Genomic DNA, 14146 nt, shown 5'->3' on the forward strand with positions numbered 1-14146 from the left:
AGTCTCTTAAACAGTATCTGAGGGTCTTTGTTTCCAAACTTCAAAATGACTGGATTAGTTTCCTGCCGTTGGCCGAATTTGCGTATAATAACGCACATCATTCGGCCTCTAAGACGTCGCCCTTTTTTGCAGTCTACGGATTCCATCCACGGGCTAATTCTCTGGGACCGAATGCCTCTGGCTCTTCTTCGACAGCTGCCTCTCGCCTCAAAGTCATATGGAGGAAAGTCCACTTGGCCCTTAAAGAAGCTGCTTTCAGAGAGAAGGTGTTCTCTGACAAATCCAGACGGCCTTGCTCTTTCAAAGTTGGTGACTGGGTGTGGCTATCCACCCGTAATATAAAGCTTTACCAACCATCAGCAAGGTTAGGGCCTCGGTTCATTGGGCCTTTTCGGATTGTCAGGAGGGTTAATCCGGTAGCATTCCGTCTTGCTTTACCTAAATCCCTCAGGATTTCGAGTACCTTTCATGCTTCGCTTCTTAAACCAGTGGTGTTCTCACAGAGATTTCCTCGCAGACTGAGGAATGGCTCCGCCCCAGTGATGGTGCAGGGGCAACAGGAATTCCGTGTAGAGAAAATCCTCGATTCCCGGCTTGTGAGAGGTTCCTTGCAGTTTCTGGTACACTGGAGAGGATTTGGTCCCGAAGAGAGGTCCTGGGTCTCCGATGGAGACTTGCACTCGCCCGACCTTAGGAGGGCCTTTTTTCGTCAATTCCCAGATAAACCTGGTGGGAAAGGGTTGTTAACCCTTCCTCAAGGGGGGGGTACTGTTGCATGCCGCCGTCCGGGTATCCCTACACCCGGACGGACGGCGAGTGCAGCGTCATCTGACGCGGCGGGGGACGTTGCCGGGCAGCGTCCCAAGCCTCACTCTGAGGCTAAGCGTCGGGGCGTTGCTAGGCAACGTCCCTGAGCTTCCGCCCGGCAGCCAGAGACGCGCTCGCCTGACGTCAGTCAGGCGGCGCGAAGTTTAAATAAATAGCCGGCGTCTGCTGGGCACAGACGCCGGTTATAGCTTTGTGCACTCGTTGCTATCAGCTTCTTCTCTCCGGGCCCCTGGGTCCTTGGTCCCAGTTCTCCTGGCTGCAGATCTCCATTGCAGCCTGTCTTGTCTCCCAGCCTGTCAGCTGTGTTTTCCTGTGGATCCCTTGTTTCCAGCACTTCACCGGACTCCTCTGCTGTATTCCTCCATCAGCCTGTGAGCCTGCAGCGGACCCACTGTCTCCATCTTCCGTGGGTCACGTAAGTGCTCCAGTGGAGCTCTGGTCTTTTTCTTCCTTGGTTCTCTGGCCCTCCGTGGCTAGCCCCTCCGTGGGACTGCCCTTGGTTATCTTCTTTGTATTCTTGTCCCCGTCTTTTTGTATGTGTTACCTGGCCCCCGTCTGTCATTAGTGTTCTGTTTAGGCAGGAGTGTCACCGTTCTTCCAGATCCCTGCTTTGGGAGTCACGGTCCCTTTGGAGTATTCTTGGGGACTCCCTTCTATCCGCTGGTGTCTGCGACTAGGTCGCACTCCCCGTCTTGGCCTGGTGCCGGCAGTTAGGGGCCAGTTTCCAGTTAGGTCCAGTAGTCAGCTTATCCTCTTGAGTGTTCCCCGTGGCGATCGCTTACCCCTTGTCACCACATAAGACCTGGCTGCATCGGAGTCGGAGCGGGCTTAACTCGCTCCTTCGAACGCGGCGGCCACAGGTGAAGCCTAGCTCCGCAGGGGTTTGCCACCTGCCTCGGGGACTCAACAGAGAGAGTGTAGGACCCGCTGTGGCCGTCCTAACCGGCGGTCCCGGCTGTGGGCTCACGCCTTATCATCTCTCCGTCTGGAACCCGTATTGTCCCTGGTGCCCAGGCCAGGGCAACATAACAACTACTGTGTGGCATAATGTGTAAGTAGCACTACTACTGTATGGTATAATGTGTAAGGGTCACTACTACTGTGTGGAATAATGTGTAAGTAGCACTACTACTGTGTGGTATAATGTGTAAGGAGCACTACTACTGTGTGGAATAATGTGTATGTAGCACACTACTGTGTGGCATAATGTGTAAGGGTCACTACTACTGTGTGGAATAATGTGTAAGTAGCACTACTACTGTATGGTATAATGTGTAAGGGACACTACTACTGTGTGGCATAATGTGTAAGGGTCACTACTACTGTGTGGAATAATGTGTAAGTAGCACTACTACTGTATGGTATAATGTGTAAGGGACACTACTACTGTGTGGCATAATGTGTAAGTAGCACTACTACTGTGTGGCATAATGTGTAAGGGTCACTACTACTGTGTGGAATAATGTGTAAGTAGCACTACTACTGTATGGTATAATGTGTAAGGGACACTACTACTGTGTGGCATAATGTGTAAGTAGCACTACTACTGTGTGGCATAATGTGTAAGGGTCACTACTACTGTGTGGCATAATGTGTAAGTAGCACTACTACTGTGTGGCATAATGTGTAAGGGTCACTACTACTGTGTGGAATAATGTGTAAGTAGCACTACTACTGTATGGTATAATGTGTAAGGGACACTACTACTGTGTGGCATAATGTGTAAGTAGCACTACTACTGTGTGGCATAATGTGTAAGGGTCACTACTACTGTGTGGAATAATGTGTAAGTAGCACTACTGCTGTATGGTATAATGTGTAAGGGACACTACTACTGTGTGGCATAATGTGTAAGGGTCACTACTACTGTGTGGAATAATGTGTAAGTAGCACTACTACTGTATGGTATAATGTGTAAGTAGCACTACTACTGTATGGTATAATGTGTAAGGGACACTACTACTATGTGACATAATGTGTAAGAGACACTACTACTGTGTGGAATAGTGTGTAAGTAGCACTACTACTGTATGGTATAATGTGTAAGGGACACTACTACTGTGTGGCATAATGTGTAAGGGTCATTACTACTGTGTGGAATAATGTGTAAGTAGCACTACTACTGTATGGTATAATGTGTAAGGCACACTACTACTGTGTGGCATAATGTGTAAGTAGCACTACTACTGTGTGGCATAATGTGTAAGGGTCACTACTACTGTGTGGAATAATGTGTAAGTAGCACTACTACTGTATGGTATAATGTGTAAGGGACACTACTACTGTGTGGCATAATGTGTAAGGGTCACTACTACTGTGTGGAATAATGTGTAAGTAGCACTACTACTGTATGGTATAATGTGTAAGGGACACTACTACTGTGTGGCATAATGTGTAAGGGTCACTACTACTGTGTGGAATAATGTGTAAGTAGCACTACTACTGTATGGTATAATGTGTAAGGGACACTACTACTGTGTGGCATAATGTGTAAGGGGCTCTACCACTATGTGACATATTTAGAATTAAGGGCACTACTGCCCCTTAGCCATGAGATCATGCCCCTTTTTTACCATGTTCACCTTCAGCATACGCGGTCCCTAATTATTATAGATGGGGCACCAATGGACTTCCCGGCACCTGGCACCAGAATGTGTATGTATGGATCTGTTGGTTGGTACTTTATCTCTCTCCAATGCATAGTAGATAGACCCCTTCTATTGGACAAGTTAGAATTAGGACACTCTGCATCAGTCCAGTCCCTTATTATGTACTGTTATATAATGCACATGAGGCAGAAGGCGCAGAGGGAGGAGTCTCACCTGTGTCGTTGTAGGAGGGGTCAGGGGGGGAGAAGAGGTTGGAGCCGGTGTCATTGTGTCTCCCCTTTATCCTGCAATAGATTACATCTATTAGTTCCCAAAGTCCAGGAAACCCAAATTGTAGGGGTGTTGTGGGGTGGGGTCCAGGGTCCTCTGACTCCAGGGACAAGGGTGGGACCATGATACCGGAAATGGCTGCATCAGGCCCCTGGCACTTCTACCTCCACCACACACACACACACACACACACACACACACACACACACACACACACTAACCCTCTCGCACACACACGCCCAGTAACACTCTCTCTCTCACACACACACAAACCATACCTCCCAACTTTGTAGCTGCAGAAATAGGGACACTCGCGCACGTCCAAAAAGGGGGCGCGGCTTATGTAAATGAGGGGCACGGCTTATGCAAATGAGCCGCGTCCCCGTTTTCAGCCGGGAATAGACGCTGTGCGTCTATTCTGTTAAATTGGGGGGGGGGCTCCCAACTGCCCCCCCCCCCCCCCGTAGCGGGACACCTCCGGCCGCGGGTGGGACAGCGGGACAGGACCCGGTAATCGCGACTGTCCCGCTGAAATCGTGAGTGTTGGGAGGTATGCACAAACACTCTCGCTCAATGCACACACTAACACTCTTATATACACATACACACTAAAACTCTCATATACCCACACTAACACTCCTACACACACACACACACACACACACTTTCACATGTGATATATATATGCATACATAACATTGCCTGTTTGAATGAGACTGGACTCTGTTAACCCCTTGAGTGGTGGGTTTTGCTGGGGCAGGACAAACTTACTGGGGCAGGTTTGTCCTGCCCCAGCAAAACCCACCACAGATGGGAAGCCGCCATTCCCCCCCTCACCTCTGCTCCGGCGTTAGTACGCCGGAGCTAGATCCCCTGCCGCCGCTTCCCCCAGCCACCTGTCAGTCATGACACAGGCGGCAGACTCTGGGATGTTTCGCGGCGGCTTGGGATCCCTAAAGGTAGTGCACCAGTGGTGCTCCACTGGCGGGCACCTAATGCAAAAAGTGGTATACCCGGAAATTTTCCAGGACAGCCCGCTGCGGCAGCGCAGCTGAGTCTGGAAAATTTCCGGGCATACCACTCAAGGGGTTAAAAGGTAAATACCCCTCCAGGATCAGTAGCGCATGCAGGGGGGGTTTCTGAGTACCCAGAAACCCCCCAGGAGTCTAAGGACCCTCATCTAAAAGCTGAGGGTCCCCTCTTTCCATGGATATAAGAATTGTAAAAATCGGCCCTTGGGAACCGGAGATATCTGACTTCAAAGCAGTGATCCCCATCCAAGCCTGTTAATTGCTGTTCCCAGTCAGATATTTCAGGTTCTGTCTGACTTAGAGTTTTTCTGAGGGTATATTCCAAAAGCTGGTACTCTCCCTCTTTGAGGGACACTGGCAGCTTGTCTCTACTGTTCCCAGAACCAGAGATATCAGCCTTCCATAAGCTGGTTACTGCTCCAGCTCCACACACCTGGTATGTAGTTTTATATACTCGTTGGCAGATTGCTCTGCCTCCTGAACTCTGATCCCCTAGTCCCCAATACCATTTGGTAGGTGGGATTCTCTAGTTTTTCCATTCCAATCTAAGAAACCTATTTCTGGGACCTGGAGATATCTGCAGTCAAGCAAGCTGTCCTCCCACCAGAAAATTATGAATAATTAGCCCACTCCACTATACACCCCTCCTCTGCATATTAAACATCCTCTACCACCCTGGAAGTTATATATCAGAGCCCCTTCATTCAGCCCAATGCCCCCTTCTCCCACTCCATCTCCTACCATCTGTGCAGTAAAGGGGTAATTAGTGGAAATTACTGATCCAGGCCCTACATGCAGAGCGGTTGATATAATACCCCCTACCACCCGCGGGACATCAAAGCTTCCCCCACCCCTACCGCTGGAGGATCGGTAGGGGCCCCAATACATTGCTATGCCCAGGGGTCATACAATGCTGTTGACGCCCCTGTATGTGTGTATATATGTGTGTGTGTATATATATTTTATTATTATTATTTATATACATTTGGTCTATCTATAATACTTTAATTGACCCGGCATATACTGGGTCACCTAAGTGTCCATCTCCGTGCTTCGCTCCGCCCCTCTGGAAACCCCCTTCTGAAAATCCTGCGTTTGCCACTGAGGATGGAGGGAATGGACTATCCCAGCCAAACTGTGCTTTTTGCATTTTGTTAAATAAAGTTGCAGGACAGAGAAAGGAACCAGGAAGTTGCTGAGCTAATGAGGAGAGGAGCACATGAGGAGAGGAGCACATGAGGAGAGGAGCACATGAGAAGAGGAGCACATGAGGAGAGGAGCACATGAGGAGAGGAGCGCATGAGGAGAGGAGCGCATGAGGAGAGGAGCACATGAGGAGAGGAGCACATGAGGAGAGGAGCACATGAGGAGAGGAGCACATGAGGAGAGGAGCACATGAGGAGAGGAGCACATGAGAAGAGGAGCACATGAGAAGAGGAGCACATGAGAAGAGGAGCACATGAGGAGAGGAGCACATGAGGAGAGGAGCACATGAGGAGAGGAGCACATGAGAAGAGAAGCACATGAGGAGAGGAGCACATGAGGAGAGGAGCACATGAGGAGAGCAGAGAGCAGTGGGGAGCTATTGGACCAGCAGGTTATACTGGGATCTCATGTAAGTTTGTGTAAATGGACACTGTAAGAAGCTGGGCAAACAGAATTCATCTTCAAGTGACCCTCTCCCAAATCTAACCAGCCACACCAAGAAAGACTGTCATGTTTATAGACTGTATTGAATAACTCCAGAATTGCTCAGTGGCAGGGGATGGAAGCATACCTCCCAACTTTGGAGTAGTCGGATGCGGGATGCAGCTGCTGCGCGCCGCAGGGGGGGTGTGGCCTATACTCGTGGCTCTTCCTTGAGGCCATGCTCCCATTTTGCCGCTATGGGGGCATGACCCAGAGGCTCTGTGAGCCTCTAGCCATGCCCCCAGCCCCCTGGCTACGGGAATAGGCGCTGTGCGCATGCGCACAGCGTTTATTCCCCGCTGCTTAGCAGCAGACTGGGGGGACTCCCAACAGCCCCCCCACACCACGGGAAACTGCCGCCCGCGGGTGGGACAGTGGGACAGCCCCTGACAATCGGGACTGTCCCGCTGAAATCGGGACTGTTGGGAGGTATGTGGAAGTATCATTGGCCCCTGTGATTACAGCTTATAGAAGAGGCATCTGAGTTACCCAATATCCTACTGCATTTGTTTGTATTTATCCTCTTAAGGTTGGATCCTCTTGAACAAAAGACTGCTGCAGGAAAGACATTTATTATCTCACTAATTATGGCCATAACCCAGTGGATTACAGATATACAGTACAAGTATATAGTCCAAAGCAGGAACTGACCCTTTGGGATCTCTGTGATAGACTCCAGACTTTTAAGGGGTGATTGAACTTTCCTCTCCAAGGATTCTATAAGGACTAACAGTGATATCATCCAGGTACAACCAGTGCACTATACAATATGTATTATTGCGCAATGGTAATTCTCTGTTTATTCTTATGCATCCAATGACATTTCTCTGGTTATCTTTGTCTATGTAATAATAATTATCTGTGTTGTCTTGCTTTATGTGAATATGGTGCCCAAGGTTATATTCAATTGAGACAGTAGCAAGAAGTGAACGGCATTGATTATTTGTTTAACCCGTGTTTTGGAAGAAAAGGGGACGTAGGGATCCCTGTGGTCGTAGTTAGATAGCGGATGTGGTACATTATTCAACTGTCATTGTCCATTAATTACTGATATTTAAACAATTGGTTGTTTAGCATGGTGGAAATCAGTGGCGTAACTACCTATTTGGGCGCCCCCACTCCCTCTCCCCTCCGCGCCCCCCCCCCCTCCGCGCTGCTGTCTCTGCCGGTACCTGCCTGCCGTGCCCGGTGCCGTCACGGTCCCGTCTCTCCCAGCGCTGGCCAGTGGCTCCTGCTGCTATAATGAAAAGTCTCTTAGAAAACGTCTGCCCCCATACTGCAGACAGAAAACTGTCTGCAGTATGGGGGCAGCCATTTTCTAAGTGTCCGTTTTAATTATAGCAGCAGGAGCCACTAGCCAGCGCTGGGAGAGACGGGACCGTGACGGGACCAGGCACGGGAAGGCAGGTACCGGCAGAGACAGCAGCGGGTAACTATATTCCCGCAGACCCCCGGCGCCCAAACTTTCTCTGCGCCTCCCCGCCACCGCGGGGACTGCGGAGCTATAGTTACGCCACTGGTGGAAATAAAGTATTAACCCTTTAGAGCAATATCCAGTTTCCCGCCTTTAATTCTTCCCCAAGAAGAAGAAGCAGCACCACCACACCCATGGCAACAACGGGAGGAGAGCACAACTAACGTACACCTGTGGTTATAACATACACACCACAGTGTACTCACACTTTACACACCACGCCCTCTCTGCACTCGCACCATACACACCGCGCCCTCTCTGCACTCGCACCATGCACACCGCGCCCTCTCTGCACTCGCACCATGCACACCGCGCCCTCTCTGCACTCGCACCACACACACCGCACCCTCTCTGCACTCGCACCATACACACCGCGCCCTCTCTGCACTCGCACCATGCACACCGCGCCCTCTCTGCACTCGCACCATGCACACCGCGCCCTCTCTGCACTCGCACTATACACACCGCGCCCTCTCTGCACTCGCACCACGCACACAGCGCCCTCTCTGAACTCGCACCACACACACCGAGCCCTCTCTGCACTCGCACCATGCACACCGCGCCCTCTCTGCACTCGCACTATACACACCACGCCCTCTCTGCACTCGCACCACGCACACAGCGCCCTCTCTGAACTCGCACCACACACACCGAGCCCTCTCTGCACTCGCACCATGCACACCGCGCCCTCTCTGCACTCGCACTATACACACCACGCCCTCTCTGCACTCGCACCACGCACACAGCGCCCTCTCTGAACTCGCACCACACACACCGCGCCCTCTCTGCACTCACACCACACACACCGCTCCCTCTCTGCACTCGCACCATGCACACCGCGCCCTCTCTGCACTCGCACCATACACACCGCGCCCTCTCTGCACTCGCACCATGCACACCGCGCCCTCTCTGCACTCACACTTTACACACCACGCCCTCTCTGCACTCGCACCATACACACCGCGCCCTCTCTGCACTCGCACCATGCACACCGCGCCCTCTCTGCACTCGCACCATGCACACCGCGCCCACTCTGCACTCGCACCACGCACACCGCGCCCTCTCTGCACTCGCACTATACACACCACGCCCTCTCTGCACTCGCACCACGCACACAGCGCCCTCTCTGAACTCGCACCACACACACCGAGCCCTCTCTGCACTCGCATCACGCACACCGCGCCCTCTCTGCACTCGCACCACGCACACCGCGCCCTCTCTGCACTCGCACTATACACACCGCGCCCTCTCTGCACTGAGTCGCACCATGCACACCGCTCCCTCTCTGCACTCACACCATGCACACAACGCCCTCTCTGCACTCGCACTATACACACCACGCCCTCTCTGCACTCGCACCATGCACACCGCGCCCTCTCTGCACTCGCACCATACACACTGCGCACTCTCTGCACTCGCACTATACACACCGCGCCCTCTCTGCACTCGCACCACACACACACCGTGCCCTCTCTGCACTCGCACTATACACACCGCGCCCTCTCTGCACTCGCACCACGCACACCGCGCCCTCTCTGCACTCGCACCACACACACACCACGCCCTCTCTGCACTCGCACTATACACACCACGCCCTCTCTGCACTCGCACCATGCACACCGCGCCCTCTCTGCACTCGCACCATACACACTGCGCACTCTCTGCACTTGCACTATACACACCACGCCCTCTCTGCACTCGCACCATGCACACCGCGCCCTCTCTGCACTCGCACTATACACACCGCGCCCTCTCTGCACTTGCACCATACACACCGCTCCCTCTCTGCACTCGCACCATGCACACCGCGCCCTCTCTGCACTCGCACCACACACACCGAGCCCTTTCTGCACTCTTTGTACTCACACTATACACACCACGCCCTCTCTGTACTCACACTATACACACCAGGCCCTCTCTGTTCTCACACTATACACACACACCACACCCTCTCTGCACTCACACTACACACACACAACATCCTCTCTGCACTCACACTACACACACACCACACCCTCTCTGCACTCACACTACACACACACACACACACAACACCCTCTCTGCATGCACACTCACACGATACACACAACACCCTCTCTGTACTCACACTATACACACCACGCCCTCTCTGTACTCACACTATACACACCACGCCCTCTCTGTACTCACACTATACACACCACGCCCTCTCTGTACTCACACTATACACACCACACCCTCTCTGTACTCACACTATACACACACCATACACACCACGCCCTCTCTGTACTCACACTATACACACCACACCCTCTCTGTACTCACACTATACACACCAGGCCCTCTCTGCACTCACACTACACACACACAACATCCACTCTGCACTCACACTATACACACACACCACACCCTCTCTGCACTCACACTACACACACACACAACACCCTCTCTGCATTCACACCATACACACCATGCCCTCTCTGCACTCACACTCACACCATACACACCACGCCCTCTCTGTACTCACACTCTACACACCAGGCCCTCTCTGCACTCACACCATACACACCACGCCCTCTCTGCACGCACACTCACACCATACACACCACGCCCTCTCTGTACTCACACTCTACACACCAGGCCCTCTCTGCACTCACACTACACACAACACCCTCTCTGCTCTCACACTACACACAACGCCCTCTCTGCACTCACACTACACACCAGGCCCAGAGGCGTAACTAGATATTCACAGGCCCCATAGCAAAAGTTTGTAAGGGCCCCCTATTTAGCAACTGATGGTGATAAATATATATAAAACATATTACTTAAAAAGCAAATATGGGGCCCCTGCAGCTCTGGGCCCCATAGCAGCTGCACCCCTTGCACCAATGGTAGTTACGCCTTTGACCAGGCCCTCTCTGTACTCACAGTGGGTAGGAGAAGCCGCAGGACAGGAGACAGAGGAGGACGATGGCTGTGAGGGAGCACGGCATATTGGAGGCTGTGCGTATGACGTGTATATGTCCACTGCGAGGAATATATACTCCGGACTGTCACATCCAAACACATTGCACAATCATTTCCCAGCCACACAAGTTACACAACTGCTTCCCGGCAATCTGCACTGGCACACACAGATCCTTCCCTGCACGGGAGTCGCAGCCTCCGATATCATTTTATCATGGTACCCCAATGCTGCTGAATGTTGTCCCCCCACACACGCACACATCTATCTCTCTACACAGAGGACACTATGGGGGGTGCAGACAATAGGGTGTTAGAAGTACGATATAACATCTGGGAGCCCATTTACTGTTTGCTGAGGTTTAGACTTGATAAATAATATTTCTTATCCCCACTAATCTGAGAAATCCATTTCTAACAAAGATTACACCCTAACTAAAAGAAAGAGGTAGAGGGAAGTCTAGACTAGGTGGGGTTAAATAATTGAAGTGGGATGGAAGTGTGGATAGTGGATTAAAGATTTAACTGACTAAAATTGAAGAATAGCTACTGGAGTTATCATTACACACAGGCTTGTGACAATAGCCTTGGCCTGATTATTGTAATGGTCAGTGGTGCACCCCCGAGTTTGGTATAAGTTTAACAAGGAAAACAAAAGGCAAAGAAACTCGGGTGGGGTGCACTCTTAATATCTTAATCACAAAAGTTGTTCAATAAAGATTTTTAATTTGTAGTTTTTTTAGTGTGATTTTTTAATATATTTGCTGAGTGTTTTAGATTAGTAACCAAAGTTACTGATTTATTTTACAGTTAGTCTATTCTGGCGATTTATTAGCTAATTGCAGGATTTAATCGGATTGGTATGTGCAAATATACATTTAACTATGAATATGAGAGCTGACCGTCATATATCCTTAATGCCTTTAACCAAGAGGCAGTATCAATGTGGTCTCAATTGATTTTGAGATAAGGATTATAATCATTGGTCAGCGTAACTCAAAATTTCAAAGGTAGAAAAATAATGACATATACACATACCAAAAAATTATTATCATAATATTATTTACACATATACAGTGTTCTGCTTTTTAATTACAAAAACTCCCTTGACTGTCATTTAATGCAATTATTGGTACCTTTTCCATTGTATTTTGAAAATGGCAACAAATCAAACTATGTGGCAGACCTGCTGTCACACATTGTAGCAGGTATTGTATTTTGTAGACAAAAAGGTTAGCAGGTTAATTGCCCTAGCTAAAGTAAGAATAGTTGTTTTTAGAGGACTAGTAGGCTTAAAAGATGCTGATTGATAGTACACCTATGCCTCACAAATTGTCTTCAATGGCTCACACACACCCCATATGCTCTTTTGGATGCAATACAATCAAACCCAAAACCAAAACCAAAGTCACTCCATATACACTGGTTCAATTCAAACAATCAAGCAGGATTCACAAAATCTGAATCAAAGCCGTTCAAGAAGCCAAACAGCGCTTTGTTTAGAGCTCTGGTTTTAGTTGTAATATATGCAGATAATTGTAATTACTTAATTATTTGTCCTCAGTTCTGAGACACGTAGTACCACAGTGTCTAGTATAAAAATATGCTGACAGCCTTATATGTTTGTAGGACCCCGTGACCTCAGCACTCAGGAAGAGGGGAGAACAAAGTGTAGGAAAAAGAGCGGACCATTAATTAATTGCCACAAATGTTTGCCACTTCATCATTATAATGACCAGAGGTCAGAAGAACCAAAACTATGTACAAGGGAGAAAAAGTAAATGCCGCAAAGACATGCAATAAATAAATAAATGTGTCTGGAGACAAGCCGACCAGCCGGCACAATAGTACTCCACAGGGAGGGGGTCCCTCGATACCAGTCCTGCAAGCGGTGAGGTCTCCTGGAGCCGCGAGCGGGTCCTTTGAATTTTCGTGCAGGAAGACGCTCAGGCGGTCACGTGTGCACACGTGACCGAGTCTGTGACGCACGTTTCGCCGGAGCTTGATCACACAGGCAGCGTGGCTGAGGCTGCACATGGAGGGTACCGCTCATAGTTCACACCCCGTCTTAGGCTGCGCATGGAGGGAACCGCTGATAGTTCACACCCCGGCTGAGGCTGCACATGGAGGGTACCGCTCATAGCTCACACCCCGGCTGAGGCTGCGCATGGAGGGAACCACTCATAGCTCACACCCCGGCTGAGGCCGCGCATGGAGGGTACTGCTCATAGCTCACACCCCGGCTGAGGCTGTGCATGGAGGGAACCACTCATAGCTCACACCCCGGCTGAGGCCGCGCATGGAGGGTACTGCTCATAGCTCACACCCCGGCTGAGGCTGCGCATGGACTGTACCACTCATAGCTCACACCCCGGCTGAGGCTGCGCATGGAGGGTACCGCTCATAGCTCACACCCCGGCTGAGGCTGCACATGGAGGAAACCGCTCATAGCTCACACCCCGGCTGAGGCTGCGCATGGACTGTACCACTCATAGCTCACACCCCGGCTGAGGCCGCGCATGGAGGGTACTGCTCATAGCTCACACCCCGGCTGAGGCTGCGCATGGACTGTACCACTCATAGCTCACACCCCGGCTGAGGCTGCGCATGGAGGGTACCGCTCATAGCTCACACCCCGGCTGAGGCTGCACATGGAGGGAACCACTCATAGCTCACACCCCGGCTGAGGCTGCGCATGGAGGGTACCGCTCATAGCTCACACCCCGGCTGAGGCTGTGCATGGACGGTACCGCTCATAGCTCACACCCCGGCTGAGGCTGCGCATGGAGGGAACCACTCATAGCTCACACCCCGGCTGAGGCTGCGCATGGAGGGAACCGCTCATAGCTCACACCCCGGCTGAGGCTGCGCATGGAGGGTACTGCTCATAGCTCACACCCCGGCTGAGGCTGCACATGGAGGGAACCACTCATAGCTCACACCCCGGCTGAGGCTGCGCATGGAGGGAACCACTCATAGCTCACACCCCGGCTGAGGCTGCGCATGGAGGGAACCACTCATAGCTCACACCCCGGCTGAGGCTGCGCATGGAGGAAACCGCTCATAGTTCACACAACGTCTGAGGCTGTGCATGGAGGGTACCGCTCATAGCTCACACCCCGTCTGAGGCTGCGCATGGAGGGAACCACTCATAGCTCACACCCCGGCTGAGGCTGCGCATGGAGGGAGCCACTCATAGCTCACACCCCGGCTGAGGCTGCACATGGAGGGAAGCGCTCATAGCTCACACCCCGGCTGAGGCTGCGCATGGACGGTACCGCTCATAGCTCACACCCCGG

The 14146-nt window shown here is 51.3% G+C and overlaps 1 protein-coding gene across 1 annotated transcript in view; it reads right to left on the minus strand.

Moving 5' to 3' along the window:
- Window positions 1-10944, minus strand: part of HPX (hemopexin) — a 66973-nt gene extending 56029 nt beyond the window's left edge. The window contains exons 1-2 of the mRNA XM_083168079.1: window positions 10812-10944; window positions 3651-3721 (exon numbers count right to left, since the gene is read on the minus strand). Of these exons, the coding sequence (XP_083024205.1) occupies window positions 3651-3721; window positions 10812-10876 (136 nt within the window). The 5' untranslated portion in view covers window positions 10877-10944. The remainder of the gene's footprint in view (window positions 1-3650; window positions 3722-10811) is intronic.
- Between the last annotated feature and the right edge of the window lie 3202 nt (window positions 10945-14146).

The sequence above is a fragment of the Crinia signifera genome, unplaced genomic scaffold (genome assembly GCF_055691185.1).
Source record: "Crinia signifera unplaced genomic scaffold, ASM5569118v1 HAP2_SCAFFOLD_268, whole genome shotgun sequence".
Lineage (NCBI taxonomy): Eukaryota > Metazoa > Chordata > Amphibia > Anura > Myobatrachidae > Crinia > Crinia signifera.